Source organism: Hyperolius riggenbachi, chromosome 6 (assembly GCF_040937935.1).
Source record: "Hyperolius riggenbachi isolate aHypRig1 chromosome 6, aHypRig1.pri, whole genome shotgun sequence".
Classification (NCBI taxonomy): Eukaryota; Metazoa; Chordata; class Amphibia; order Anura; family Hyperoliidae; genus Hyperolius; species Hyperolius riggenbachi.
Genome location: NC_090651.1, coordinates 202,323,673 through 202,350,372, shown reverse-complemented (window position 1 = coordinate 202,350,372; position 26,700 = coordinate 202,323,673). Strand labels below are relative to the sequence as shown.

Below are 26,700 nucleotides of genomic sequence, written 5' to 3'. Positions count from 1 at the left end.
AAGTCAGCAGTGTAAACTGATAAGTGTGAGGTAGAGGAACACGCAATTGGGCTTACAGAAGGTGGACAGGCAAAATCATCATGGTCACTTATGATTTTAGGAGCGGATAGGAAGCTATGGAGTTAGCAAGACTGTTGTCAGTGAAAAGGATTACCACTTTCCTTCTGTACAGCTATTCCGCATTACAGAGCAGGCTGGCAAATAAGCAGTATGCGTTTTATAATGCAAATGTTTTTTCAGGTAAAATTATTTCAATTAAGCTACATCTCTACACTTTCCCATTAATGAACATTTGCTACTCCCTTCACCAAAATAAAGAAAGGGCTATGTAGAGTAGAATATAAAGGATGTAGGTATGGTTATTTTAATATTAGAAGGTGCAATCATAAAGAAAGGTCTGCACTATATAGTTATCTTATTAAAATATGAAATACATCTTTATTATATCAGCAACCAATGCTCTAATACCAGAACATTTGTGATCTGTAGGTCATGACATTTCTGAAAATAATTACCTTGTTCTGAGTTATGTACTCTGCCCCTAAATCTCCTCAAATTACTTTCTGGCTGCTTCATGTGATTCTTCAGATCTGTAACACTTTGCAAGTGTTTCATGAAAGCAAAAAACTTGCAGTCACATGCTTTTTGAATTTTCACTGCAAAGCTTTTACTAGATTAGAGATGTCTTTGCAGTACTGTCAATTCAGTTTCAACATACTGTATACAAATGTTGTCTTTGTTAAGCTGGTAATTAACTGTAATTTGGTCCTTACTAGTAGATGTGTGTACATTCTTTTTGATCACCTCTCCCTCCTTATCACTTTGTCTCTTAGTCGCTCTTTTAATCAATTTTGTTTCCATCAAGGTTTTTGTCCGTTTTTAGCTTCCGGCAAATATCATGGGGTCCATTTCCTTCCAAGGCCGAGGGGTTCTTGTAAGAGCCCCCTATTTTGTCCCAGAGGGTGAAGTATTGCCCGAAGTTATAGTCGAAGTACAAGTGGTGGTCAGTGTGATGTGCAGCACCATTAATTATGCTTTCCAGAGCTTTTGGCACACGGTAATCACCGTCATGGATGGAAACAGTCCAGACATTGACAAAGATGTAGAGGCCTAGGTAAGTGATCTTGTGTAAGGGAAAGAGAAAAGGGTAGATGTGATATGGAAGACTCTGTAGAAAGCCATCTATGGGGTGGAAGGCATGGCTAGCAAATGGTGTGGTCACTTTCCATTTGTGGTGAGGTTTGTGGATAGTCTGAAACAGAAAAGTCATTTTTAGAGATAAAGGGTAATCTTGTATTTAACATTACATTTAAATGTGTGATCTCTAGGACTACCATCTCAATTCTGGCTTTTCTGCCACCGACTTGCTAGCTTTTCTGACACCGAAAATGCTAGAGCTTCCCATCACCTTATAACATGCATGTTAGAGTTCTCCTTAACCTCCTGAGCGGTATGGACGAGCTCAGCTCGTCCATTACCGCCGGAGGGTGCCGCTCAGGCCCTGCTGGGCCGATTTTTATCAAATAAAAAAGCAGCACACGCACCCGGCACTTTGCCAGCCGCGTGTGCTGCCTGATCGCCGCCGCTCTGCGGCGATCCGCCGCAAGCAGCGGCGAAAGAGGATCCCCCCAGCCGCCCGAGCCCTGCGCAGCCGGACCAATCAGTTCCGGCCAGCGCTAAGGGCTGGATCGGAGGCGGCTGACGTCCATGACGTCACTCTGCTGGTCGCCATGGCGACGAGAAAAGCAAAACAAGGAGGGCCGCTTATCGTGGCCCTTCTTGTTACTTCTGATCGCCGGAGGCGATCAGAAATATGCAACAGGAGAGCCCTCTAGTGGGCTTTCATGCAGCCAACTTTCAGTTGGCTGCATGAAATAAATAGATTTTTTTTATAAAGAAAAAAACCCTCCCGCAGCCGCCCTGGCGATCTCAATAGAACGCCGGGGAGGTTAATTTAAACACACACAGATGCAAACAAAGTACAGTAGCAGTGAAAGCTTGACTTGTCAATAGAACCCTGTCAACATAAAGCATACGTTGCACATCCTGCAAAAGCAGGATCGTAGCAGGAGGGGAAAAGTCCCATTTTGCATTTTACGAGCCTTGCAAGCAGTGAAGTATATATAAATTATGCTTCTCTGCACCTGTTAACATGCATGTTAGGTACTATATGTACATATACTAAATTATGCCAATGGATTTCTCTGCACTGCTAACGGGCCGATGTGAATGTACCATCACAATATAATTGGATTGCATCAGCAACGAGATTATATTTTCCGACACAAAGCACCCCACCACTGAATGTAGCCCAACAGAAAATCCCTTTAAAGTTCAATGCAATCAGCCAGAAAATGGTTGCCTGAAAGGGCGTTGTTTCAAAACAAGCTCCTCACAGGTTAATAAAATGTGCAGCAGTAGAAACATTTTCCAGACTGAGTGGAGCCAACACAACAGGTAGTATGGGGAAACACCCCGAATCTCTTATTGTAGCCATAATTCTGGAGGTTGCAATAATTCTGGAGGTTGATACTATGTCCATACAATGTTCTGTGACGGAGCTAGTCATTTCAGGCTAGACTTACAACAGCAGGGTCCTATAGGTCTGAACTGTGGGGAGGTGCTTAATGTTTTGGGTTTTTTTCACACCCCTTAATACTACTGTCATTCCACTTATGTGGGCATTCATGGGAAGGCCGGGGAAAGTGCATCACCCCAGATTTGGCAGCTTGAGTGGAGGCAACTGTAGGTATGCTAGGGATACAAAACCAACAAGAGGAGTCTGTAGTCGGACTATTTAGATTTGAAGGAAGCCAAAAACTGGGAGTTGCAAAAAGTGCTTAATAGCTGCCAGTCCACAACACCACAATTACCACACTGCAAATTTAATGCTGGCATCTGGTCGGATAAGTATGGCGAGCATACCCAAACTCGCCTCCACTCACAATGCTGAATTACACTGGGTGGAGTTTTCAGTGAAGCTTCTTTACATGTGATCACAGTCAGATAAGAGCTCAAATAAAGCATTATAGGTTTTCCTCTGACTTGCTCCTAGCAGACATTTTATGTGCAGCACTGAGGGTCAGAACAGGAGAAACTGCTTATGGATAACATGTACAAAGCGCAATTAGTAAGAAAAAAAGAACAAAAAAACAAATAAATAAACACAGACTGTTCTGATTCTAGCCACAGTGAAAACGGTACCCTCCAATTTCAATGGCTTAAATTACATTTTACAGATGTCCACCTTTCTGCTTCTCCATGGTAACTGAAACTATATGAGCACACGCAGCAAGGCCCAGATGTATAAAATATTTGTATATTAGACTAACTAGGTTGGTGCTTCCACCCGTCTTTCTCTGTGCTATCAATAGTAGAAGAAATTGGTTAGCACTGCAGCTTCTCAGTGAGCAAAAGTTTTATTCTCCAATTACATGTCAACACTTAAGTTAACAATTGTTTCGGGGCCATCAAGGGTCCCCTTCTTCAGAACAGTGCAGACAAAATGTTCTGGAAAACATTTTGTCTCACTGTGCTGAAGAAGGGGACCCTTGATGGCCCCGAAACAATTGTTAACTTAAGTGTTGACATGTAATTGGAGAATAAAACTTTTGCTCACTGAGAAGCTGGAGTGCTAATCAATTTCTTCTACTATTGGACTGTCTATTGGATGTGGCTTGACATCCGTGGTTATGCACCCGAATACTACGGAAAGGTGTGCCTCTCCCCACCATTTACCCTTTTCTGTGCTTTCAGATTAGTTATGTTATAGATGACTGCATATGCAAAGGAACAAGCGACAGGCACTACCCACTGCAGTGAACACTTTAATCCACCATGCACAGGTACAGCATCCACTGTGTTACCATCCAGCTTGAATGGGCAATGTAAGAGGAGGTGGGTGCAAGGACACAAAAAGAACCAGTGACGGCTGTTTAACATCTCTGTAGAAGCTTGGTCATGCTGTGGTCTGTGTGGTAACACAGTGAATGTTGTACCCCACATCTGTGACATATGGATGGTGAAGAAATCACTGCAATGGAGGGGGTGCCTGTCTCCTCCTCCTCCTCTGCAAATACAGTCATTCACGCTTTTTTCCTACACCGATAGGCATTAAGCTTTTCCAGGTCATGACACAGCTACAGACGGCGGAGCGTGCCGAGATCGTATCTTTATCACTTTTACAATATTTGAGTGCCACATATTTCTTGCTTTTTGCACGTACCTTATAGATGAGTTTGTGATGCAGGAAGCGATGGATCCAATAAATGCACATATCAGTGAAGAAAAGGAAGGAGAACATACTGAAGATCACTCCAGACCAGCCTAAAGGTTAAACATAGCATACCAAATCAATATGTGCCAAGTCTCCATCAAACTGAGCTAATAAAAGTATCTGTCATAAGTGAAATCTTATCCAGTAATTTGTTACACATTAGCCATGTCATTTTTAATAATACCTTTTGCCAAAACCATCTACTTTTGGGGATGCTTTTCTGTGGAAACCATTCGCCAACTAAGAATACTGTCTATGGTGTCAATACTGGGACAAAGTAGATGAATGCTCCTCACCTACACATTTTATACTAGTGTACATTCTACCCTTTTTATCGTTCTGCACACCTCCACGAAATACATTGAAACAAGTGCACAAATGTCTAGTGATAGAACATCTAAGTAAACTTGCTTTATGTGAATGATTTTGAAAGTAATGCAGCAAGAGAATCGGCATTATGAAAAGGACTCTTGAATTTTTTGTAAGTAGGTAAGCAAATACCCTTAAAATTCTATAAAGTGTCACTGGACTGTGTATTGTATTTTTCAGACCATAAGATTCACTTTTTCTTCCCCAAAAATGGGGTCCTGATCCAATTAAATTTTTTCCAAGGAGAGAAATTCAGCGCCTGTTTAAATAGCTTCAGCACTCTGCAACTGAAAAAGTACCATAGAGTAGGTGAAAAATTATTGTCAAAATTGAGTATTTTCTTGCTTGCCTGTGGCTTAAAAGGCATTTTATTGATAAGATGTGAAAATTCACCAAGGAGAAAAAGTGAATTGGATTGGGCGTCTTATAGTCTAAATAATACATTTGGACCAGTGTCAGCGCCAGGTGATGCCAGTTTAAATCTCTTTAAATCAATCAGAACATATACGTGTCCCGTCAATCAGCAACAAGTGCATTCACGGTGGGATTTAAATGTTGGTAATTAGTGAATGGAAACGTGTTCCCTGAGCTAATTAAAGTACCTGAGAATGAATGAACATGACTCCAATCAGGAGCCAAGTTCATTCATAAAAATTAAAGTAAAAGTTCTCCTACTTAATAAATCGCAAAGCAAAGAATGAGCCAATTCAAATAAAAATTATTTGCACCCCGATAAGTGCCTAAATGGATGTACCACAACTTAACATGCAAAAGAGGAAAGGCATCCATATCAGAACATGTAATAAAAATACCCAATACTTGTGGCCAGTGCAGATAAAGTTTCACTTAAGAGAAAAAAGCCAAATAAAAACAACGAGGGGGATTCGAGGCACCTCACTACTCGCTCACAGGTAATATCCTTTCCTTCACTACCTTTACATGCTGACTTGGCAAGGCTTAAAGGGACATTGCTGTATTTAACAGATCTTATTTACTCACATAGTCTGCCAAGAGCTGTTTTGCTGTTGCACTATTGTACAGTGGGATGCGAAAGTTTAGGCAATGTTGTTAATCATCATGTTTTTTTCTGTATAATTCATTGGTTGTTACAATAAAAAATGTCAGTTAAATATATCATATAGGAGACACACAGCAATATTTCAGAAGTGAAATGAAGTTTATTCTATTTACAGAAAGTGTGCAATAATTGTTTAAACAAAAATTAGGCAGGTGCGTAAATGTAAGCACCACAAAAAAGAAATGAAATCAATATTTAGTAGATCCTCCTTTTGCAGAAATTACAGCTCCTAAACACTTCCTGTAGGTTCCAATGAGAGTCTGGATTCTGGTTGAAGGTATTTTGGACCATTCCTCTTTACAAAACAGCTCTAGTTCATTCAGGTTTGATGGCTTCTGAGCATGGACAGCTCTCTTTAACTCACACCACAGATTTTCAATTATATTCAGGTCTGGGGACAGAGATGGCCATTCCAGAACATTGTACTTGTTCCTCTGCATGAATGCCTTAGTGGATTTTGAGCAGTTTAGGGTCACAGTCTTGATGAAAGATCCAGCCCCGGGCCCAGCTTCAGCTTTGTCACGGATTCCTGGACATTGGACTCCAGAATCTGCTGATACTGAGTGGAATCCATGTGTCCATCAACTTTGACAAGATTCCCAGTCCCGGCACTGGCCACACAGCCCCACAGCATGCTGGAACCACCACCATATTTTACTGTAGGTAGCAGGTGTTTTTCTTGGAATGTTGTGTTCTTTTTTCCTCCTTGTCATGCCCAAATAACAAAATTTTAGTTTCAGCAGTCCACAGCACCTTATTCCAAAATGAAGCTGGTTTGTCCAAATGTGCTTTAGCATATCTCAGGCGGCTCGGTTTGTGCTGTGGGTGGAGAAAAGGCTTTCTCTGCATACAGCATCTCCTTGTGTAAAGTGCGCCAAATGGTTGAAGGGTGCACAGTGACCGTATCTGCAGCAATATGATGTTGTATATCTTTGGTGCTGGTCTGTGGGTTGACTTTGACTGTTCTCACCATTCGTCGTTCTGTTTATCCTAGATTTTTCTTGGTCTGCCACTTTGAGCCTTGACTTGAACTAAGCCCGTGGTCTTCCATTTCCTCAATATGTTCCTAACTGTGGAAACAGACAGCTGAAATCTCTGAGAAAACTTTCTGTATCCTTCCCCTAAACCATGATGGGGAACAATCTTTGTCTTCAGGTCATTTGAGAGTTGTTTTGAGACCCCCATGTGGCTACTCTTCAAAGAAATTTAGAAGATGAGGCAGGGCCGGATTTTCAACCAGGCACTGCAAGCATTAGCTTGGGGCCCGAGTTACAGTCTAAAGGGCCCTGGGCACCTCACTCTCCACACTGCTATTAGGGTGCCACTTGTCCATACTTTTGGCTATCACAGGAGCCTGTCACCAGAAAGTTATCGGCACTCGAGTTCTGCCCCCTCTCAGACTCCATCGGCACCAAGAACAACTCAGACGAGTCAAGCAGAGTCAGCCTGCAGCAGCCCCGCCCAGAATCCTCCTTCTCTTCCCCAGTGAGCTGTGCAAAGCCTGTGTCTCGTCGCTGCCCCCAGCTGCAGCCACCTCCCTGATCTCGCCCACTGCACAGCACACGAGGACACAGATCCTGGGCTAGGTGAGATTTCAAACTTGTGTATGACAATGGAGAAGTGTAGGCAGAGAGCATGCAGGCACCCAGCATTACTATTCACAGACTCCTCCACACAAGCTTAGGTTTACATAGCTTGTGTGGGGGAGTCTGTGACTTGTAGTGCTGTGTGTCTGTGACTTGTAGTGCTGTGTGTGTGGTGTGTGTGACTTATAGTGCTGTGTGTGTGGTGTCTGTGACTTGCAGTGCTGTGTGTGTGGTGTGTGTGTGACTTGCAGTGCTTTTTGTGTGGTGTGTGAGACTTGTAGTGCTGTGTGTGTGGTGTGTCTGGGACTTGTAGTGCTGTGGTGTGTGTGTGTGACCTGCAGTGCTGTGCGTGTCTGTGACTTGCAGTGCTGTGGGGGGGGGGGGGGAATCTGTGACTTGTAGAGCTGTGTGTGTGGTGTGTGTGTGACTTGTAGTGCTGTGTGTGTGACTTGTAGTGCTGTGTGTGTGGGGGGGAATCTGTGACTTGCAGTGCTGTGTTTGGTGTGTATCTGTCACTTGCAGTGCTGTGTGTGGTTTGTGTCTGTGACTTGCAGTGGTGTGTGTGTGACTTGCAGTGCTGTGTGTGGGGGAGTCTGTGATTTGTAGTGCTGTGTGTGGTGTGTGTCTGTCACTTGTAGTGCTGTGGTGTGTGGGGGAGTCTGTGACTTGTAGAGCTGTGTGTGTGGTGTGTCTGTCACTGTGACTTGTAGTGCTGTGGCGTGTTTGTCACTTGTAGTGGTGTGTCTGTCTATAAAGAGATTGGTGTGCTTTTTTTTTTGCTTTTTTTTCTTACTTTTTGTTCAGCAAAAATTTGAAATTAGGTAGACACGTACCAACTCACCCTCCATTCCCAAAAAGGGGCAAAACTTTAGTGCTTGCCATAGGCGCCCTTTTCCTTAGATATGCCACTGCCCCACTAGCATGGTAATCCATTCCGGCTTCCCCTTGGACTCCTTGGCACTTCCTGTGCCCTGGTGCCATCCTTCGTTCTTCTCCAATTCACCTCGCTCTTTTTTAAACAAAATACATTTTTAGTACAATTTTTAAAGGGTTGTTGAGGGAGAGGGCGCAAATTGGCTACTTTGCTTAGGGCCCTATTTGGCCTTAATCCGGCTCTGAGATGAGGGAAACTTACAAGTGACCCCCTTATATACACTTTCTTATAATTGGATTCACCTGTGTAAGTAGGTCAGGGGTCACTGAGCTTACCAAGCCAATTTGAGTTCCAATAATTAGTTCTAAAGGTTTTGGAATCAATAAAATGACAACAGTGCACAAGTGTACGCATCTGCCTGATTTTATTCAAACAATTATTGCACACTTTCTGTAAATGCAATAAACTTAATTTCACTTCTGAAATATCACTGTGTTTCTCCTATATGATATATTTAATTGACATTTTTTTATCGTAACAACCAACGATTTATGCAGGAAAATCATGACGATGAACAACGTTGCCCAAAACTTTTCATCTCACTGTATATGCCTATTGAGGCAGGAGTGGTTTTGTGCATTATTGTGCAACTGTGAATTTTTGTGTATGTATCCAGTCATGAGTATTAATCAATCAATTAATTCCTGGTAACCATAATAGTGTATAGTGCCAATAACTTTTACTCATCACACAGAACTCATCTATAAGGGCCCGTTTCCACTTGTGCAGTGGGAATCACCGCGGAATTTGCATGCGGATGCGAATTTCGCATGCGGTTGTATGCAAATTATCATGCGAATTCGCATGGATGACTATGTATGCGAATTTAACCATGGCAGTGCCTGTGTGCTTTTCCATTGTTTCTATGCGAAATCGTATGCGAATTTGCATGAAAATTCGCATACCAAAACCGTATGAGAATTTCCTATTAAATATATTGTATGCGAATCGCACAGCGGTATGCAAATTTTGATGGCTCTGCCGTGCAGATTTTTTCTGCACAGAAAAACGCTCAGAAATCCTGACAAGTGAAAACAGTCCCATCCACTTGTATTGTCTGAGTGACAGTAATATACCCTCTTGACATACATATTAACTACATTACGACCGCTCCACGCCCATGGGCGTGGCGGCAGCCCCAGGACCGCCTAACGCCAATTGGCGTCAGGTCCTGGAGTGCTGTTTTGCCGGTGATCACGTGCGCGCATATCGCCTGGCATGCTTTGCGGCCCCTCTCAGTCATCAGCCCGCTGGCCAATTAGCAGCGACGGCGGACTGTGGATCTACGATCTGGCCTATGGAAAACATAATACAGGTTGTTTAGTAGACAACCTGTATTATACTGGCTGCCTCCTCTGGTGGTCACAGCACTCCCAGATCGACCATCAGAGAGGAAGGCAGCCCTGCATGTAAGCCTGCAAACTGATCCTGCTCCCTAACCCCCCCCCCCCTCATCGCCGCTGATCACCCCTCACTACCACCCTCACTGGCCCTGACAGGCGTCTGACTGAGGTCTGGTTGATATCTGGTCACCTGTCCCCAGCTCTGATTGAGGTCTGAGTGACATCTTATTATCTGTGCACTGTTGATTGATATCTGATTGCCTGTCACCAGCTCTGATTGGCCTTTGATCATCTCTGATTGCCCTGTGATTGATATCCGTTTACATCCTTTGGCATCTGACAGCTGCACTGTGATTGACATCTGGTCTGCCACTATCCTAGTGATCTAACTGCCACTAGGTAGTTAGTGGCAGTTAGCGTCCAGCCCACTACACCGCAGTCACTAACTAGTCACTGATTAGTGTCATCACTGTCACTAATCAGCATTGTCACTATGTAGTATCTGTAAGTGATCAGTACTGTTAGGGTCACCTTAGAGTAGGCTCCGCTAAAAACGCAGTGCTTGCCTGATCAGGCCTGATTGTTCGGCCGCACTTGCGTTCAGCCCGCCCCACTGCAGTGACAGAAATTGTTTTTTTCTGATCACTGCACAAAGACAACACAATAGCTGCGGCGCTCTAAAGATCCGCTTTGATTTTTTTTATTTTTTTAATTCTCAAAACTGAGCGACTGCAGCTTTTTACTTCACAAGCACTCCTTTTTGCTAAGTAGGTGTGCTCTCTTTCCTGGGTAGTCTCAGAGGAATACCCCCTAAATTTAGCAGCCCAAAATGGCAAGAAAGGGGTATTCCCTGCAAGAGTCGGTTGAGAGTGATTGGGACTTCTCATCCGACTCAGAATACAATCCTGTAGATAGCAGTGGCTCTCTGACCGATAGCGAGGATGACGAGGTTGGGGTCCCTGCTAGCGCCAGGCGTACCCGACCCCATGTGAGTGAACTGCAGGTGGCGCAGGATCAACCTCAAGGGCAGCAGAGTGGTGTTAGCGCTGATCCAGGTTTTCATGGTGAGGCATGCACCAGCAGCGCAGCACATCCTGGACTTGGAACCAGTACTGCCGTAGACCCTGGTGAAGTGGCGAGCACCAGCATGGCAGTTGAAACTGGTTCGGTGGCACGTGCAGTAAGACCCCGGTCGTAGCCACTACAATGACGGGCCCATAGTATCCCTAGCCTCCCAGAGGTGCTGGCAAATCCCGATTGGCAACCCCCTGGTTCCGCCGCACCCATAGTGCCCCCTTTCACCACCCAGTCTAGAGTCCAGGTGGAGACAGATCATCTAGGATGGGCCCTAGATGCTTTTCATCTGATCTTCACCGAGGATCTCTACGACTTAGTCATGGCAGAGACCAGCCGTAACGCCACACAATTTATTACCGCCAATCCGAACAGCTCCCATGCCCAGCCTTTTTGGTGGAAACAGGTCACAGTTTCCAAATTTAAAATCTTTTTGGGTCTTCTCCTCAACATGGGTCTAAAAAAAAAATAAAATAAATAAATAGCGGTCCTATTGGTCTACACACCCAATACATCACATGCCTTGGTACTCTGCTGCCATGTCCAGCACGCGTTTTGAGGACATCCTGTGCTTCCTGCACTTCAATGACAATACAACCTGTCATGAAAGAGGCCACCCTGGCTATTACCGGCTCCACAAAATTCGGCCCCTCATAGATCACCTGTCATCCAAATTTGCAGATGATTACACCCCTGAACAGAACATCTGCATAGACGAGTCCCTGATACATTTTACCGGGCACCTTGGCATTAAGCAGAACATCCCAAGCAAGCGCGCCTGGTATGGGGTCAAGCTGTATAAGCTCTGTGACAGGGCCACAGGCTATACATATTGTTTTAGGGTCTATGAGGGAAAAGACTCAAAATTGGAGCCGGTCGGATGGACTGACTAACTGGGGAGCAGTGGCAAGACTGTTTGGGACTTGGTGTCATCCTTGTTCCAGAAGGGGTACCATCTTTACGTGGACAATTACTACACAAGCGTGGCCCTCTATCAGCATTTACAGCTACTCGGAATTCGCTGCTGTGGCACCGTGCGGCCTAGTTGCCGGGGCTTCCCCCAATGCCTCACTAGTACCTGACTTGCACAGGGGGGAGAAGGCTTCCTTGGGTAATGAAAACCTGCTAGCGGTGAAATGGAAGGACAAGAGGGACGTTTACCTTCTGTCCACCATTCACGCAGACACGACAGTCCAAATTCAATGAGCAACTGGGGTTGTTGAAAAACCCCTCGCCGTCCACGAGTATAACTTTAACATGGAAGCGGTGGACTTCAACGACCAGATGTTGGCTCCCTATTTGGTTTCTTGCAGAACCAGACGCTGGTATAAGCATCTGTTTATTTGATTCAGTTGGCAATTTACAACAGTTTTGTTCTCTACACTAAGGCTGAGAGAACTAAAGGATCCTTCCTTCAATTTCAGGAAGAGATCGTTTCGGAACTCCTGTATCCAGGAGGAGCCGTGGCCCAACCCCAAAATGTAGTAAGCCAGCTACATGAAAGACACTACCAGGTACCTCATCTCACCGTTCCCCAAGAAAACGTTGTCGTCGTTTTTATTGTCCCTTCTGTCCTGACCAGCCTGCCCTATGCATAGGGGAGTGTTTCGAGAGGTACCACGAGCAGGTGCACTATTAGAGTAGGGAATGCGAGACACAGTACTAGGCACACAAAGGTCTCAAGGCTCTTTCACACTGGCGCGATGCGTTGCGACAAATTGCCTAGCGAAAGTCCCACTTTGCGGTCCCTACTACGTCGAAAGTGTGACTTAATGATAGTGCATACCTACACTACCACGCGGCTCATGCGGCTATTTGCGTCGGCCGGATGGCGACGCAAAGATTACTTGGCCGAAATGCCGGACAGGGAATACCATGTACTAACGCGGTATTCCCTGAAGGTCTGTTTTTGGCATGTGGTGCGGCAGGCGCGACCCACCGCATACGCCAATATGCAGTGTGAAACCAGACATCAGCTTTCAAGAGACCCAAATACACAGGGCTGCCAGAAACCTCTCCTTTCACTTGGGACAAAGTGCATAGTGTACTTCGCCACATCTCTGTGCAATTTGCGCTTTGCACACTGTCCCATGGGGGAAGGAGAAGTTTGTCCTCAGAAGGTAAGTAAAAAACACAAAAAAACAAAACAGGTAAGCAAAAAAGTTAAAAGTTAATGTTTGGTTAAAAATGTTCAATAAAGTTTATCAAAGTTAATTTATTGCATTGCTGCTTGCTTGTTTGTTTTTTTCTCTCTCTCTTTTTCCATCCTTTACCCTTCCAGGTGGACCGAGCGAACGGTTCGGCAAACCAGCTGCAACACTGATGGTGCATCCTGACAGAAGCATTGCGCGTCTGTCAGGTTACACACAAGTGAGTGCATGCAGCGCTGCAGGATGAGATTTCTCCTCCGCAGTAAGAGACGTTTGCAGAGGCATATGAGCTGAGGGGCGGTGTGGAGTTCCTATGCTTTGGCAAGCACTTTGTATCAAAATTGGCAGCGTTTTTTTCATCCACATCGATCGATGTGCATGGATTAATCGGGTTTGGCAGGGCATAGGAGCAGAGTGGGTTTGGAACAATCTGTGGGGGGTGCTCCTATGCCCTGGCAAACACCATGCCCCTCTTTTTTTCACATATTTCGGCAGATATTTTTTCATCCACATTGATCAATGTGAATGCAAGAATCTTTGCCGTTCATTTTTTCTTTTATGGAAAAAAAAAAAAAGTGCATCACCCGTATGCCCAATATAAGGAGTATAGCAGAAACTCCTAATACTGGCCATACATGTAATGATTGCGGAGACACTAAAATGCCAGGACAGACCACACGAATGACCCCATTTTGGAAAGAAGACACCCCAAGGTATTCACTGAGGGGCATGGTGAGTTCATAGAAGATTTTATTTTTTGTCACAAGTTAGCAGAAATTGATTTTTTTTAATTTTTTTCTTCACAAAGTGTAATTTTCAGCTAACTTGACAAACAATAACATTTTATATGAACTCACTATGCCCCTCGTGGAATACCTTGGGGTCTCTTCTTGCCAAAATAGGGTCATTTCTGGGGAGTTTTTACTGTCCTGGCATTGTTTGGGGGGATAAATTGTGAGCACCCCTGTAAAGCCTAAATTTGCTCATTGGACTTTGGGCAACTTTTTGCAGCTAGCCTGCAAAAAAGTGTCACATATGTGGCATTGCCGTTTTCAGGAGTAGTAGTATAATGTGTTTTGGGGTGTCTTTCCACACATACCCATGCTGGGTGGGAGAAATCTCTGTAAATGACAATTTTTTTGTAAGAAAATAAATAAAATTGAAAAAAAAATGTCATTTACAGAGATATTTCTCACACAGGAATGTGAAAGACACCCCAAAACATTATACTACTTTTCCTGAGTATGTCCAATGAGTACATTTAGGATTTCACAGGTCAATGTTATTTGGTTTCCAGACTACTCCTCACGGTTTAGGGCCCCTAAAATGCCAGAGAAGTATAGGAACCCCACAAGTGACCCCATTTTGGAAAGAAGACACCCAAAGGTATTCCGTGAGGGGTATGGCGAGTTCATAGAAGATTTTTTTTGTCACAAGTTAGTGGAAAAATGACACTTTCTGAGAAAAAACAAAAAAATCTATTTCCACTAGCTTGGAAAAAATCTTCTATGAACTCACCATACCCCTCACAGAATACCCTGGGGTGTCTTCTTTCCAAAATGGGGTCACTTGTGGGGTTCCTATACTGCCCTGGCATTTTGGGGGCCCTACACCGTGAAGAGTAGTCTGGAAACCAAATAACTAAAATAGTGAAATCCTAAAGGTACTCATTGGACTTTGGGCCCCTTTGCAAAAGTGTCACACATGTGGTAGCCCCGTACTCAGGAGAAGTAGCATAATGTGTTTTGGGGTGTATTTTTACACATATTTATGCTGGGTGGGAGAAATAGCTTTGTAAATGGACAATTTAGTGTAAAAAAAAATAAAAAAAATTGTTACAGAGATATTTCTCCCACCAAGTATGGTTATGTGTGAAAAAGACACCCAAAACACATTATACTACTTCTCCTGAGTATGGCAATACCACGTGTGAGACTTTTTTGCAGCCTAGCTGTGCAAAGGTGCCCAAAGCCCAATGCATGCCTTTAGGATTTCACAGGTCAATTTTACTTTCTTTTTTTCCAGACTACTCCTTACGGTTTAGGGCCCCTAAAATGCCAGGGCAGTATAGGAACCCCACAAGTGACCCCATTCTGGAAAGAAGACACCCAAGGGTGTTCCATGACTTCATAGAAGATTTTATTTTTTGCCACAAGTTAACCACTTGTGGACTGCAGTGCTAAACCCCCCTAAAGACCGGGCCATTTTTTACAATTCAGACCACTGCAGCTATAACGATTTATTGCACGATCATACAACTTACCACCCAAACAAATTTTACCTCCTTTTCTTCTCACTAACACAGCTTTCTTTTGGTGCCATTTGATTGCTGCTGCGATTTTTAATTTCAATCAAATAGCACCAAAAGAAAGCGGTGTTAGTGAGAACTTGTGTTTAAACAGAGGCGCCAGCAGGATAAAAAACAATTAAGATTTTTAAATTATGCTGAGAGGTAGCGGTGGACTTACCTCCAAAGAGCAGACTAGACAACTGTCTGGCATAAAAATTACTTTATTGGTACCCCAATAGATGGCAGTAAAGTAATTTTTATGCCAGACAGTTGTCTAGTCTGCTCTTTGGAGGTAAGTCACCCGCTTACCTCCCAGCATAATTTAAAAATCTTAAATGTTTTTATCCTGCTGGCGCCTCTGTTTACCCACAAGTTCATAAGCGTCCACCCTTGGTGGAAGGGGGACCCACCCCTATCTTTCTTCCTTTCTACAGAGAGCGACATTTTAACCCTGAGTGAGGACAGGCCTAATCTCCTCACCTGCTTTTTCAGTGGTTGCCTTAGCGGTGACCCGTGTTTGTGAGTAGAATTGTCTCACTTTTTCATTGTACCACTTACCCTCCGCATACTACACTATATTGGGCTCTCGGTGTCTATTTTGTATATTGTGTTAGTGAGAAGAAAAGAAGGTAAAATTAGTTTGGGTGGTAAGTTGCATGACCGTGCAATAAACCATTATAGCTGCAGTGGTCTGAATTGTAAAAAATAACCTGGTCTTTAGGGGGGTTTAGCACTGCAGTCCTCAAGCGGTTAAAAAGTCGATAAGGTAACTATTTATTATTTTTTTTTGGTAACTATAGGGTAGGGATGTAAGGGGTAAACATTTAATAAAATGTATGTATTTCAATATATAAAGTGTATGTGTGGGTGCATTTTTACTTTTTAGCCACAAGATGGTGCTACACTTAATAAGTCCGGGTACTGTTTACAGTACTCGGCAACTAAGTGTAAGTGTTTACTTTTGTTCTGCGAATTAAATGCCAGCGTTTGGCTGACAAAGGCCTTTCATTTATTACAGGAACTGCGATCGGGTTTGGGAACAAGCTGTCCCCTTTCACTGATCACTGAACAGCGGAGCAAACGAGCGAGTGGCGTGGCAATTGGTGAAGGCAAGGAAAACAAACAAATACATGTATTTACGCCCCGGGTGCTGAAGGGAAGCCCACAGGGGCGTAGATGCATGATACAGCAGCCGGGAACTAATTAAAATTATAAAGGATTGAATTGGAAACATACTGTATTTTTTTCTTTACGTAGAAAATAAAGTTAAATTACTGAAAAAAAGTAACACCACACCAAAAAAAAGCCTAATTTGCGGCAAAAATCAGACAGAGATCATTTAAGTATGATAAATAGTGATAAAGTTATTGGGGAATGAATGTTAAAAGCGCAGAAATGTGAAAATTGCTTGCATCCTTAAGGTGAAAACAACCTGTGGGCTGAAGTGTTCAAAAAGTAATTAGTAAAAAAAAAATATGTAGCGAAGACAAATTCTATATTTCTCTCAGGAAAGGTGCACAAATAGGAGAATTCTATTAAGCGTCACTGGATTGGGAATTAAATAGGAACAACATGTCTAATTTACTGTACATACACCAGTAATTTATTTTGTCCTTTGAAAATTATCAATAGCAAAACTTCTATAGTATTTAAATTGTGTTTATTCACAAATCTGACTAAGGGCTCAAGGCACACTATAAACGCTTTTCTGAACGCTTTTTGGCCATCAAAGCTTTCTGAGAGCTTTTTAAAAAAACACTCCCATTGACTTACATTAAAATTGCAGTAAAATCGTGATAAAATCGTGTGATGGCCAAAAAGCACTCAGAAAAGCGCTTATAGTGTGTCTGAGCCCTAAAGGTACCCATTAATGAAACAAAATTGATTGTACAACCTTACTAAATCTTTGTGGCAGCCGCAGAACGGTAAACCAAGTCCTGATCCCTGAAGCCAATATTCACTGTACATGTGTATAGTCATGAGCCCAATAACTAGTGGTGTTTGTTATGCTGTGAATACACGGTACGTTTCTGTACCGTGTATCGAGCCGCTGGCTCGATTACGGTGCATCCCCGCACGCACTTCCTTATCTTCCGCTTTGTTTATTCTTTTGTCCTGCCCGCCGGTATCGAGCACGGAATCGATCCGGCGGGGTATCGGACACGTCGGATATTCATCCGCCATCAGCGGCTCAATTGATAATAAAAAAACGTACCGTGCATTCACAGCATAACACAGTCTACCAGCACTGCAGGCTGTGATCGTCAGATAATTCTATCTGTGCTTTGTTTCCTTCAGTCTGAATAGCACAAAATGCTCGCACACACGTCGGATTTTTTGAAACGACCCGTCGATTGGATGTCCGGTAGTTCAGTCGTCTGGACGTCAAATCGGGTGTGTGTACAGTCCGTCGTTCAGCTGATAAGACTGGACTTGAACGATCGTTCAAGTCCAGTCTTATCAGCTGAACGACGGACTGTACACATGCCCGATTTGACGTCCGGACGACTGAACGACCGGACGTCCAAACGACGGGTCGTTTAAAAAAATCCGACGTGTGTACGAGCCTTTACACTGCTAAATCTAATCTAAATCGAATTCCAGATTTGAACTGCTGGAAGCTTTGAGCTTGTTTGGCAGAAACAATGGATATTTAAGCTTTTAAACGCCACTACACAGGTTTCTGTTCATTCATATGGATATGGTATGCTGTAATGCATTGCATTAAAAACATGTACAGAAATCAGAATCATAATTGCCTCTGCAGTGCTCCCATGTACTTGCACTAGAAACATTACAAGTCTATACTGGGAGTATGCTCTAGTGCAGGGGTAGGGAACCTGTGGCTCTGTTGATGGCTATATCTGGCTCACATACAAATCAGTAGGGGTTTATTCACTAAGCTACACTGCTCAAGCAGCACAGCTTAGTGTGGAAGCGCAAGTAAAATGTTCAAAGTAGTGCACGCTACTGCAGTAGCATGCACTACTAACTTACTCACGCTCCCCCCAAAACTAACAGCTGCTCCAATTGTCCCACTCCGGACCCTGTCAAGTCCAGTGACTTTGTAGAACAAGTTCCCCTTACTTTGATTGGCCCAATAGGCTGCCTGTTACTTGACTTGAAGTGTGGGGATCTCGTACTACAAATTTAATCAACCCCTAAGTCAGCTAGCTAATGGTACAAGCTGTTAGTCGGTATTTCTCCTGTCTGGCTCTTGAGGAAATTGCTGATGTTGCTGAAACCCAAGAGAAGCTGAAGACGTGTCTGACACTTCCGCTGCCCAGCGGATCAACTGTATATACACATCACTATGGCAACAGGGATATGAGCCCTACTGTCCCAGTTTGAAACATATTGTATGGCTCTCGCGTTATTACATTTTAAAATATGTGGCGTCTCAGACAAAGATTCCTGACCCCTGCTCTAGTGCCATCACTGAAGCAGAAGGCACAGAGTACATATGATAAGAGTGCAGATAAAAGAGATTTACCAAGGGGAGAGCTGTCAATGTCATCATAGAGTTTGCTGTAGCCGCGGACTTCTGCAAGAAATAGGGCAATTGTCGGAATGCTCATCCAAGGCATAGATTTTATGGAATAGGTAATCTCTCGGCGGACTTGGTTCTAAAAGTCAGAAAAAAAAAAGTCAATGAGAACAGAGTGTTAGACACAAGTACAATTCCTTGAGCTGCAGAATATCGCCCAGCCTTTGCTGCAGAGGATAGACAGGCAAAAAAAAAAAAAAAAAAAGAAAAGAAAAAAAAAACACATTGGGCAGCACGGTGGCGTAGTGGTTAGCTCTCTCGCCTTGCAGCGCTGGGTCCCTGGTTCGATTCCCAGCCAGGGCACTATCTGCAAAGAGTTTGTATGTTCTCTCCGTGTCTGCGTGGGTTTCCTCCGGGCACTCCGGTTTCCTCCCACATTCCAAAAACATACGGATAAGTTAATTGGCTCCCCCTAAAATTGGCCCTAGACTACAGTACGTACACTACATAATATAGACATATGGCAATGGTAGGGATTAGATTGTGAGCTCCTTTGAGGTACAGTTAGTGACAAGAGATAGAGATTATATATATATATATATATATATATATATATATATATATATATATATATATATATATATATATATATATATATATATATATATATATATATATATATATATATATATATAGATATATAGATATAGATATACACACACTGTACAGCGCTGCGTAATATGTCGGCGCTATATAATACTAAATAATAATAATAATAATAAAAAATCAAGACAGATTCAGAACAAATACAAAAAGGAGAAGAAGACTTCTATATGCCAAATAAATAATGCCCTTAAAAGTTGAAATCTAGCAAGAATTTTATAGTTAGGTTTTTTTATTTTTTTGTGCTAGTGTATGGAAAGGTTTGACAATCTCAGGGTTTTCTATTGCTGCTGAGAGTTATTAGGTAGACATCCATTCAGTTCCTGAGCTAGTGACACCTGCATCTGGGAGAAGTAATGACAGAATCTTCACAGTGAAGATACTGGCAAACAATAAAAAACAAACATCAATTCTAAGGCAGTAGGTAAACAGGGGCGCTAGCAGGGTAAAAATGAAATAAAAAAAAAAAAAAATTCAAATTTGCTTGGAGGAAGTGGTGGACTTACCTCCAGAAAGCAGACATGAAAGACTGTCTAAAAACTAACAAACATTATTTAATACCCCAAAGATGATATCTTTGGGGTACTAATAAATGTGTTTGTTACTATTTAGACAGTCTTTCGTGTCTGCTTTCTGGAGGTAAGTCCACCACTTCCTCCAGGCAAATTTGAAAGTTTTTATTCATTTTTAACCTGCTGGCGCCCCTGTTTACCTGCTGCCATATCATGTCCACCCCTGGTGGAGGGGTGACCTAACCCCTTTTTTTCCGATCTAGAGAGCGACTTCTTAACCCTGAGTGAGGACAGGTCTAATTTCCTCACCTGCCTACACAGTGGTTGCCTACGTGGTAACCCATGTTTGTGAGTCTACTCTTCTCACTGTTTATTTTACCCTACTTCAACTAACATACTACATTATATTGGGCTCTCAGTTTTTCCAATTTTTAACCTCCCTGGCGGTCAATTAAAACCACCAGGAGGCAGCGCAGCACTTTTTTTTCTTTTTTTTTTTTAAATCATGTAGCTAGCCTAGCGGGAGCTACATGATTGGTAGCGGCGAATTGGCAGCGATCGGGAAGTATGCTAGCTGCGTGTACAAAAAATAAATAAATATAATAATAATAATAATGTAAATCGGCCCAGCAGGGCCTGAGAAATCCTCCTGCGCGGCAAAGCCCGTGCTCAGCACGGGCTTACCGCCAGGGAGGTTAAACATCAGTTCTAACCCTTTGTTAAGACTGTCCACTAAAAGGTGCTTCTAATTATAGTTATTGCTGTAAACACATTGAAAGGTATACTTTAATGCCAGTTTTCAAGAGACAGCTGTAAAGTGAGCTAACCGCTCTCTGACAGAAATAAAAATTCAGCAGAACTTCTAACCCTATTTTTCCTCTGACCAAAGCTTTGAAAAAAATTGAAAGTTTATACAGGAGTTCCACTTTATTACATGCGAAAATTACTCACCTCAAGTCCTTTAGAAAAACTATGGTTCGTAATTTTTTTTTAAAAGAGAAAAAAATAAAAAAAGGTACAGTAGGAAGTTCCATTACACAGATATCCCCATTTACTGCCTTGTACACTTGTTGCTTGAAAGGGAAAAAAAAAAAAAAAAAAAAAAAAAAAAAAAAAGGGTGTGGTAGGTGCCGCCGGGCGGATCGCTCAGAAGCAGCCGTATCAGTCCGCCGGCAGACTGTACACACGCCGGACTGTCGTTGGAACGCCCACCCAGCGGGAGGTGACGACGGACCCATCGTTGCCTCCAGTCCGGTGTGTGTACGAACCTTGAACCTCATCACAGTTACCTGTGAATGACAGCATACACAGGAATAGTCAGGAAACGCACCGCAGGAGGTCTATTCAAAGAACTGCTTCCCACAGACTGGGCGGAGCCATTCAGCCAGAATAGGAAAGCAAGAAGTGTACTTGCACAGGATGTGCCTTTTACTGAATAAGCAGCATCTCCATGCTGCCCTACATAAGCCAAGTACAGTTTGGTCATTACTCTCATGTCATGCAACCTAAGCAAGTTAACCACTAAGGGTTTTTTTAACCCTAAAGTGAACCAGAGACAAAGCACCCTCATGTATTTTACCATATATATCAGTGGGAACATTAGAGAAAACACCTACCCTGCGCTCTGTTTCATTCTTCACTGCTCAGCCTGCTACTGATCAGCCCTGATAAAATCCCTGACTGAGCATTCAATCTGGCTTTGCTCAGGAATCATTATAGAGGAGTCATTATAGCAGAGCCAGAAGGGGACAGGCTTGGGCTTGAAAAAGGCATCAGAGACGACAAACTCAGCTATAATGATTCCTGAGCAAAGCCAGACTGAATGCTCAGTCAGGGATTTTATCAGGGCTGATCAGTAGCAGGCTGAGTAGTGAAGAATAAAACAGAGAGTAGGGTAAGGATTTTCTCTAATGTTCCCATTGATATATATGGTAAAATACATGAGGGTGCTTAGTCTCTGGTTCCCTTTAAGGACCACAGCAATTTTCACCTTTCAGTGCTCCTCCCATTCATTAGTCAATAACTTAATCACTACTTATCACAACAAAATGGTCTATATCTTGTTTTTTTCAAAGCAGTTCATTTTGACACCTAGTGCTGAACAGGTAAGCTGGGCGCCATCATGGCAGCAATGCAATGCTGCACGCCCTGCATAAGGGTGATTCCGGGCTCTGGTAATCGCCAGACCCCGAATTCCATCTCCCTCCAAGTTGCAAAAACTTGGAGGGGGAATAGTATTTAATGCCGCCGGGGAGTTTAGCGGCAGCAGGGAGAGCCGTCATTCGGCTCGCCCCCTGCACAGAACTGCCCGGCGCCTCTCTACTATGCACCGGTTTTGTTTTCGTTTTTTGCCACCAATTAGGCTTTCTTTGGGTGGTACATTTTGATAAGAATTATTTTATTTTAAATGCATTTTAACACTAGAATTACCAAGTTTTCTATTTTCTGTCGCAAGGCTAGAGGTGTTATTCACCCCTGCTGAGATGTTCACAGGTCTTCAGGGTTGATTATCTTCAATCTATTGTTGTGCAAACCACCCATTACCTGTAGGCTTTGCACATTTGAATTTGTATACAGAGTACTGTGTGAGACTTGGAAACCTTCAGAAGTGCCTGCCCTATCTATACAAAATATCCCCCACATTCACTGACCTGCAAATTCACAATATATGGAAACACAAGTCTTTTATAAAGAATTGTGTGAAAATAGAATGAAAAGTTGCTGATACAATGACATGAATACAATGAAAACTTGCAGATTTTATTTAAGTATTTATATAGCGCCAACATATTACGCAGCACTGTACAGAGTATATTGTCTCGTCACTAACGGTCCGTCAGAGGGGCTCACAATCTAGTCCCTGTCATAATCATACAGTATGTCTATGTATGTATCATGTAGTGTATGTATTGTCATATAGGGCCAATTTTATGGGGAAGCCAATGAACTTATCTGTATGTTTTTGGGATGTGGGAGGAAACCGGAGTGCCCAGAGGAAACCCACGTAGACACAAAACTGTTGCCGATTCATGCAGCAAAATGCAAGCAGAGGGCAATTGGCACTTTTGGCAGTGTTCCATTGACATGACAAATGATGACAGACTGAGGCATTCCATTGCCATGGCATTGATGGTAGTATGGCAGATACTGTAATGCAATAAGGCTTGCTTTTCACAACATATAAATGCTGTAGAGGTGGCCAAAAGGTGTGATGCTGTCCATGGCATTCATTTCAATTCTGTTTGTAAGAGCAATCATGTGTCCTGTTGGTGCCATTGTGGATTGCTGGTCAGAAAACTTTCTGGTGCCAGTAATCAAAGAGACAATATCCCGATATGCTGGACCTGGCGGTGGTGAATGCCTACATTTTGTACAAGGCATGTACAGGGTGGACAGGCAAAAGAAGATTGTTTCTTAGTCTTCTAGCTAAGGAACTCCGTTGCCGATTCATGCAGCACAAGGAAATATTGGCACAAAGGCGGGCTGCTGAAGCTGTTGCAGCTGCTGTGCCAGGGACTGTACAGACAACACAGTGCCAGGTGCAAGAGAGCTGCAACAGGAATCGCAGCAGGTTTACCTGTGCAACATGTCAGAAATTCACCTGTGCCAAATGCAGGGACGATGGACACTGGGTCTGCAAATGCTGTAAACTCTGTAAAGTTTGAAACACTGAAAAATAAAACAAAATTTTTGCGTTTTGCGCAATCGTGAATTTTCACGTGAAACGATAACATTTTCAAGCGCAAACGAGAATTTTCACGCGAAACCAATATCTATAAACGTTATCGATACACACCAAGCCGCTCACTCCGCTCCTCCAATGAACTTCACCTGACCATCCCCCGCATCACCCAGTTCCATGCACGCCTCCAGGACTTCTCAAGAGCCGCTCCAACACTATGGAACTCCCTACCTCCACCCATTATGCTGGATACACACGGTGAGTTTCCGCATCGAATGCGCCACTCGATTCCCGTCGATTCGAATATTTCCGAGCATTTCCGAGCGCATTTCGATGATTTTTAGGTAGATTGCCATGTAAATTATGGCAAATCGACCTAACGATCCATCAAAATGCGAATCGGCCATGTGGGAAATAAACGAATCGACGGGAATCGAGCGGCGCATCGAGTGCAGGAACGCATCGTGTGTATCCATAGCTATGCACTTGAGTGAACCTAACTTGCCTATCTCCATTCTCCCATCCAGTGACTGACTATGCATTACCTTGTACTCATTCAGTGCTCACACAAAGAACAGAATTCTCTGGTTGTGGGGGATGGGAGGTGGTCAAATAGAGTAACTCAGATCCAAGGTGATTTAGTTCAAGTAAACAAATGTAAGGCCTCTTGCACACTGCAAGCGATTCAGATTCAGATTCCGCTTTTTAATCAGTTTTTACATCCGATTCAGATTCCGATTTGCAGTTTGCTCCCTGCACACTGCAAATCGGAATCTGAATCGGATGTAAAAACTGATTAAAAAGCGGAATCTGAATCGGAATCACTTGCAGTGTGCAAGAGGCCTAAATGAGTGGAGTTGATAGCATGTTAAAAAAACTCAGCAGGGGTGCTAGGAGGTGTGAGGTCAAGGGAATTTACGCAGATCTGCGCAGCCCTGGTAAATCTAGTGTTAATTGGCAATAATAAGAAAAAAAAATGGAAAAAGTCATTATTTCTCAGTTTTCAGCCATTATAGCTTTGGATAAAACACACCCATTTTATTTGCCCATTTGTCCTGGTTATTACAACATTTAAAATATTTCCCTAGTTTAACCACTTCAGGATCACAGGTTTTTTCCCTTAAAAACCAAAACAGCTTTCACATTTCAGCGCTCCTCCCATTCATTCAGCGATAACTTTATGGTTACTTATCACACTGAAATGATCTATATATATATATCGTTTTTTTCGCCACAAATTATGCTTTTTTTGGGTGGTAGTTTTTGCTATGAATTCGTTTATTTTATATGCATTGTAAAAGGAATAATAAGGAAAAAAAGAAAACAAATGATTATTTCTCAGTTTTCAGCCATTATAGTTTTAATATAAAATGTGCTTTGGTACATAAAACCCACACATTTTATTTGCCCATTTGTCTGGTTTATTACAACATTTAAATTGTGTCCCTAGTACAATGTATGGTGATAATATTTTATCTGGAAATAAAGGATCATTTTTCCATTTAGGGATTTTTAATACTTTTTCACTTATTACAAGAACTTTTTTTGCAAAATTAACAGTGATATACTCTCATGACATCCGTATTAGAAAAGTCCCTAAGGTAACTATTTATGTAAAAAAAAATTAAATGTGACAAGTGTTTTATTTCTATAACGGTGGGGCAGGGTTGGAAGGGGTTAAAAGTAATAAAATAAAAAAATAAATAATAATACACTTTCTATGTAAAACAGTATAGTGGCATAAATAGGTGTATTTTACTTTTTGGCCACAAGATGGTGCTACTGAGACCGTGTTTCTATTAATAGAACACGGCTGAACATGGAAGTGTCGGGTCTGAGAGCTTGCGGGACGTTTGCAAGCTCTCCGAAGACACGGGAACGGTGATCGGGATTGAGAATCAGAAGATTCTCACATCCTGATCACAGATGGAGGGGGCTGCGACGGTGGATCGACGGTAAACAGCGCGGGGATCGTGAACGCGACGGTAAGGCAGAAGTACGCATGTCTACCCCCCTGATCTGCACGTGTAGTTTAAAGGGGCGTGGATATGCGTACCAAGGATCCTAAAGTGGTTAATATATGGCGGCAATATTTTATTTGGAAATAAAGGTGTATTTTTCCGTTTTGTGTCCATCACTAATTACAAGACCATATTTGCAAAAATAATAGTAATATACCCTCACGACATCCATATTAAAAAGTTCAGTCCCTAAGGTAACTATTTGTGTATATATTTTTTTTTAAATATATGCAAATGTTTTATTTTGGTAACTATGGGAGAGTGGGGAGGTAAGGAGTTTATTTTAATGGTAAATGTATTAATTAGTGTATAATGGACTACTAGGTGTAATTTACTATTTGCCACTAGATTCCCTCCCCTATTTATTCCTCTGTGTACTGAACACGGAGGAAGTAATGCGTGGGTCACTTTCATTTTTGTCAATGACTACAGGCATCTCATTGATGCTAGTGATCATTGACACAGGCACTTACATCAGTGAATGGTGTTCCCATTCTCTGATCTCCATACTAACAGGTGGCGATGAGAACACACGTGTAAGCGTGCGATTGTGAGCAGGGAGCGTGCACAGCGACAGATGAATATCTACATCCCTGGGACTTAAAGAGAACCCCCGAGGTGGGTTCTAAGAACGCTAATTGCACACAGAGGCTGTGTCTGCATATACTGCCCAGCCTCTGTTGCTATACTGATCCCTCCCAAAGCCCCCCCCCCCCCCCCCCCGCACTCTGCTTTCCCCCCATAAATCATACGCCGAGCTAGCGACACACAGCGTGTCGCAGCCGGCTATTTACCTTTTCATCTGTCACTCTCGCCGCTCCCCCGCCTGCTCCATAGCTTGAGTCCCTGCCCGCGTCCCCTCCATCACCGCTGATTGGAGGGAAGGGACGCGGGCGGGGACCGAAGCTATGGAGGCGGCAGGGAGCGGCGAGAGTGACAGACGCAAAGGTTAATAGCCGGCTGCGACACGCTGCACGTCGACAGCTCGGCGTATGATTTATGGGGGGCAAGCAGAGCGCAGGGGGGCCTGTGGGGGGGGGGGGGGGAGAATCACTATAGCAACAGAGGCAGGGCAGTATATGCAGACCCAGCCTCTGTGTGTAATTAGTGTTCTTAGAACCCACCTTGGGTTCTCTTTAAGATGAAGTCCTGCAGGGCATAGATATACTGCATGCTGTGCAGTTACTAGTTAAACTTCCTATCACATAGTTTATAAGACGTGGAATCAGACTGAT

General features: G+C 43.1%; 1 protein-coding gene across 3 annotated transcripts in view; it reads right to left on the bottom strand.

Moving 5' to 3' along the window:
* Nucleotides 1-410: 410 nt before the first annotated feature.
* Nucleotides 411-26,700, bottom strand: part of SC5D (sterol-C5-desaturase) — a 36,735-nt gene continuing 10,445 nt past the window's right edge. For all 3 annotated transcript variants that reach the window (XM_068240303.1, XM_068240305.1, XM_068240304.1), the window contains exons 4-6: nt 18,594-18,726; nt 4,226-4,326; nt 411-1,252 (exon numbers count right to left, since the gene is read on the bottom strand). In XM_068240303.1, the coding sequence (XP_068096404.1) occupies nt 842-1,252; nt 4,226-4,326; nt 18,594-18,726 (645 nt within the window). In that variant the 3' untranslated portion in view covers nt 411-841. The remainder of the gene's footprint in view (nt 1,253-4,225; nt 4,327-18,593; nt 18,727-26,700) is intronic.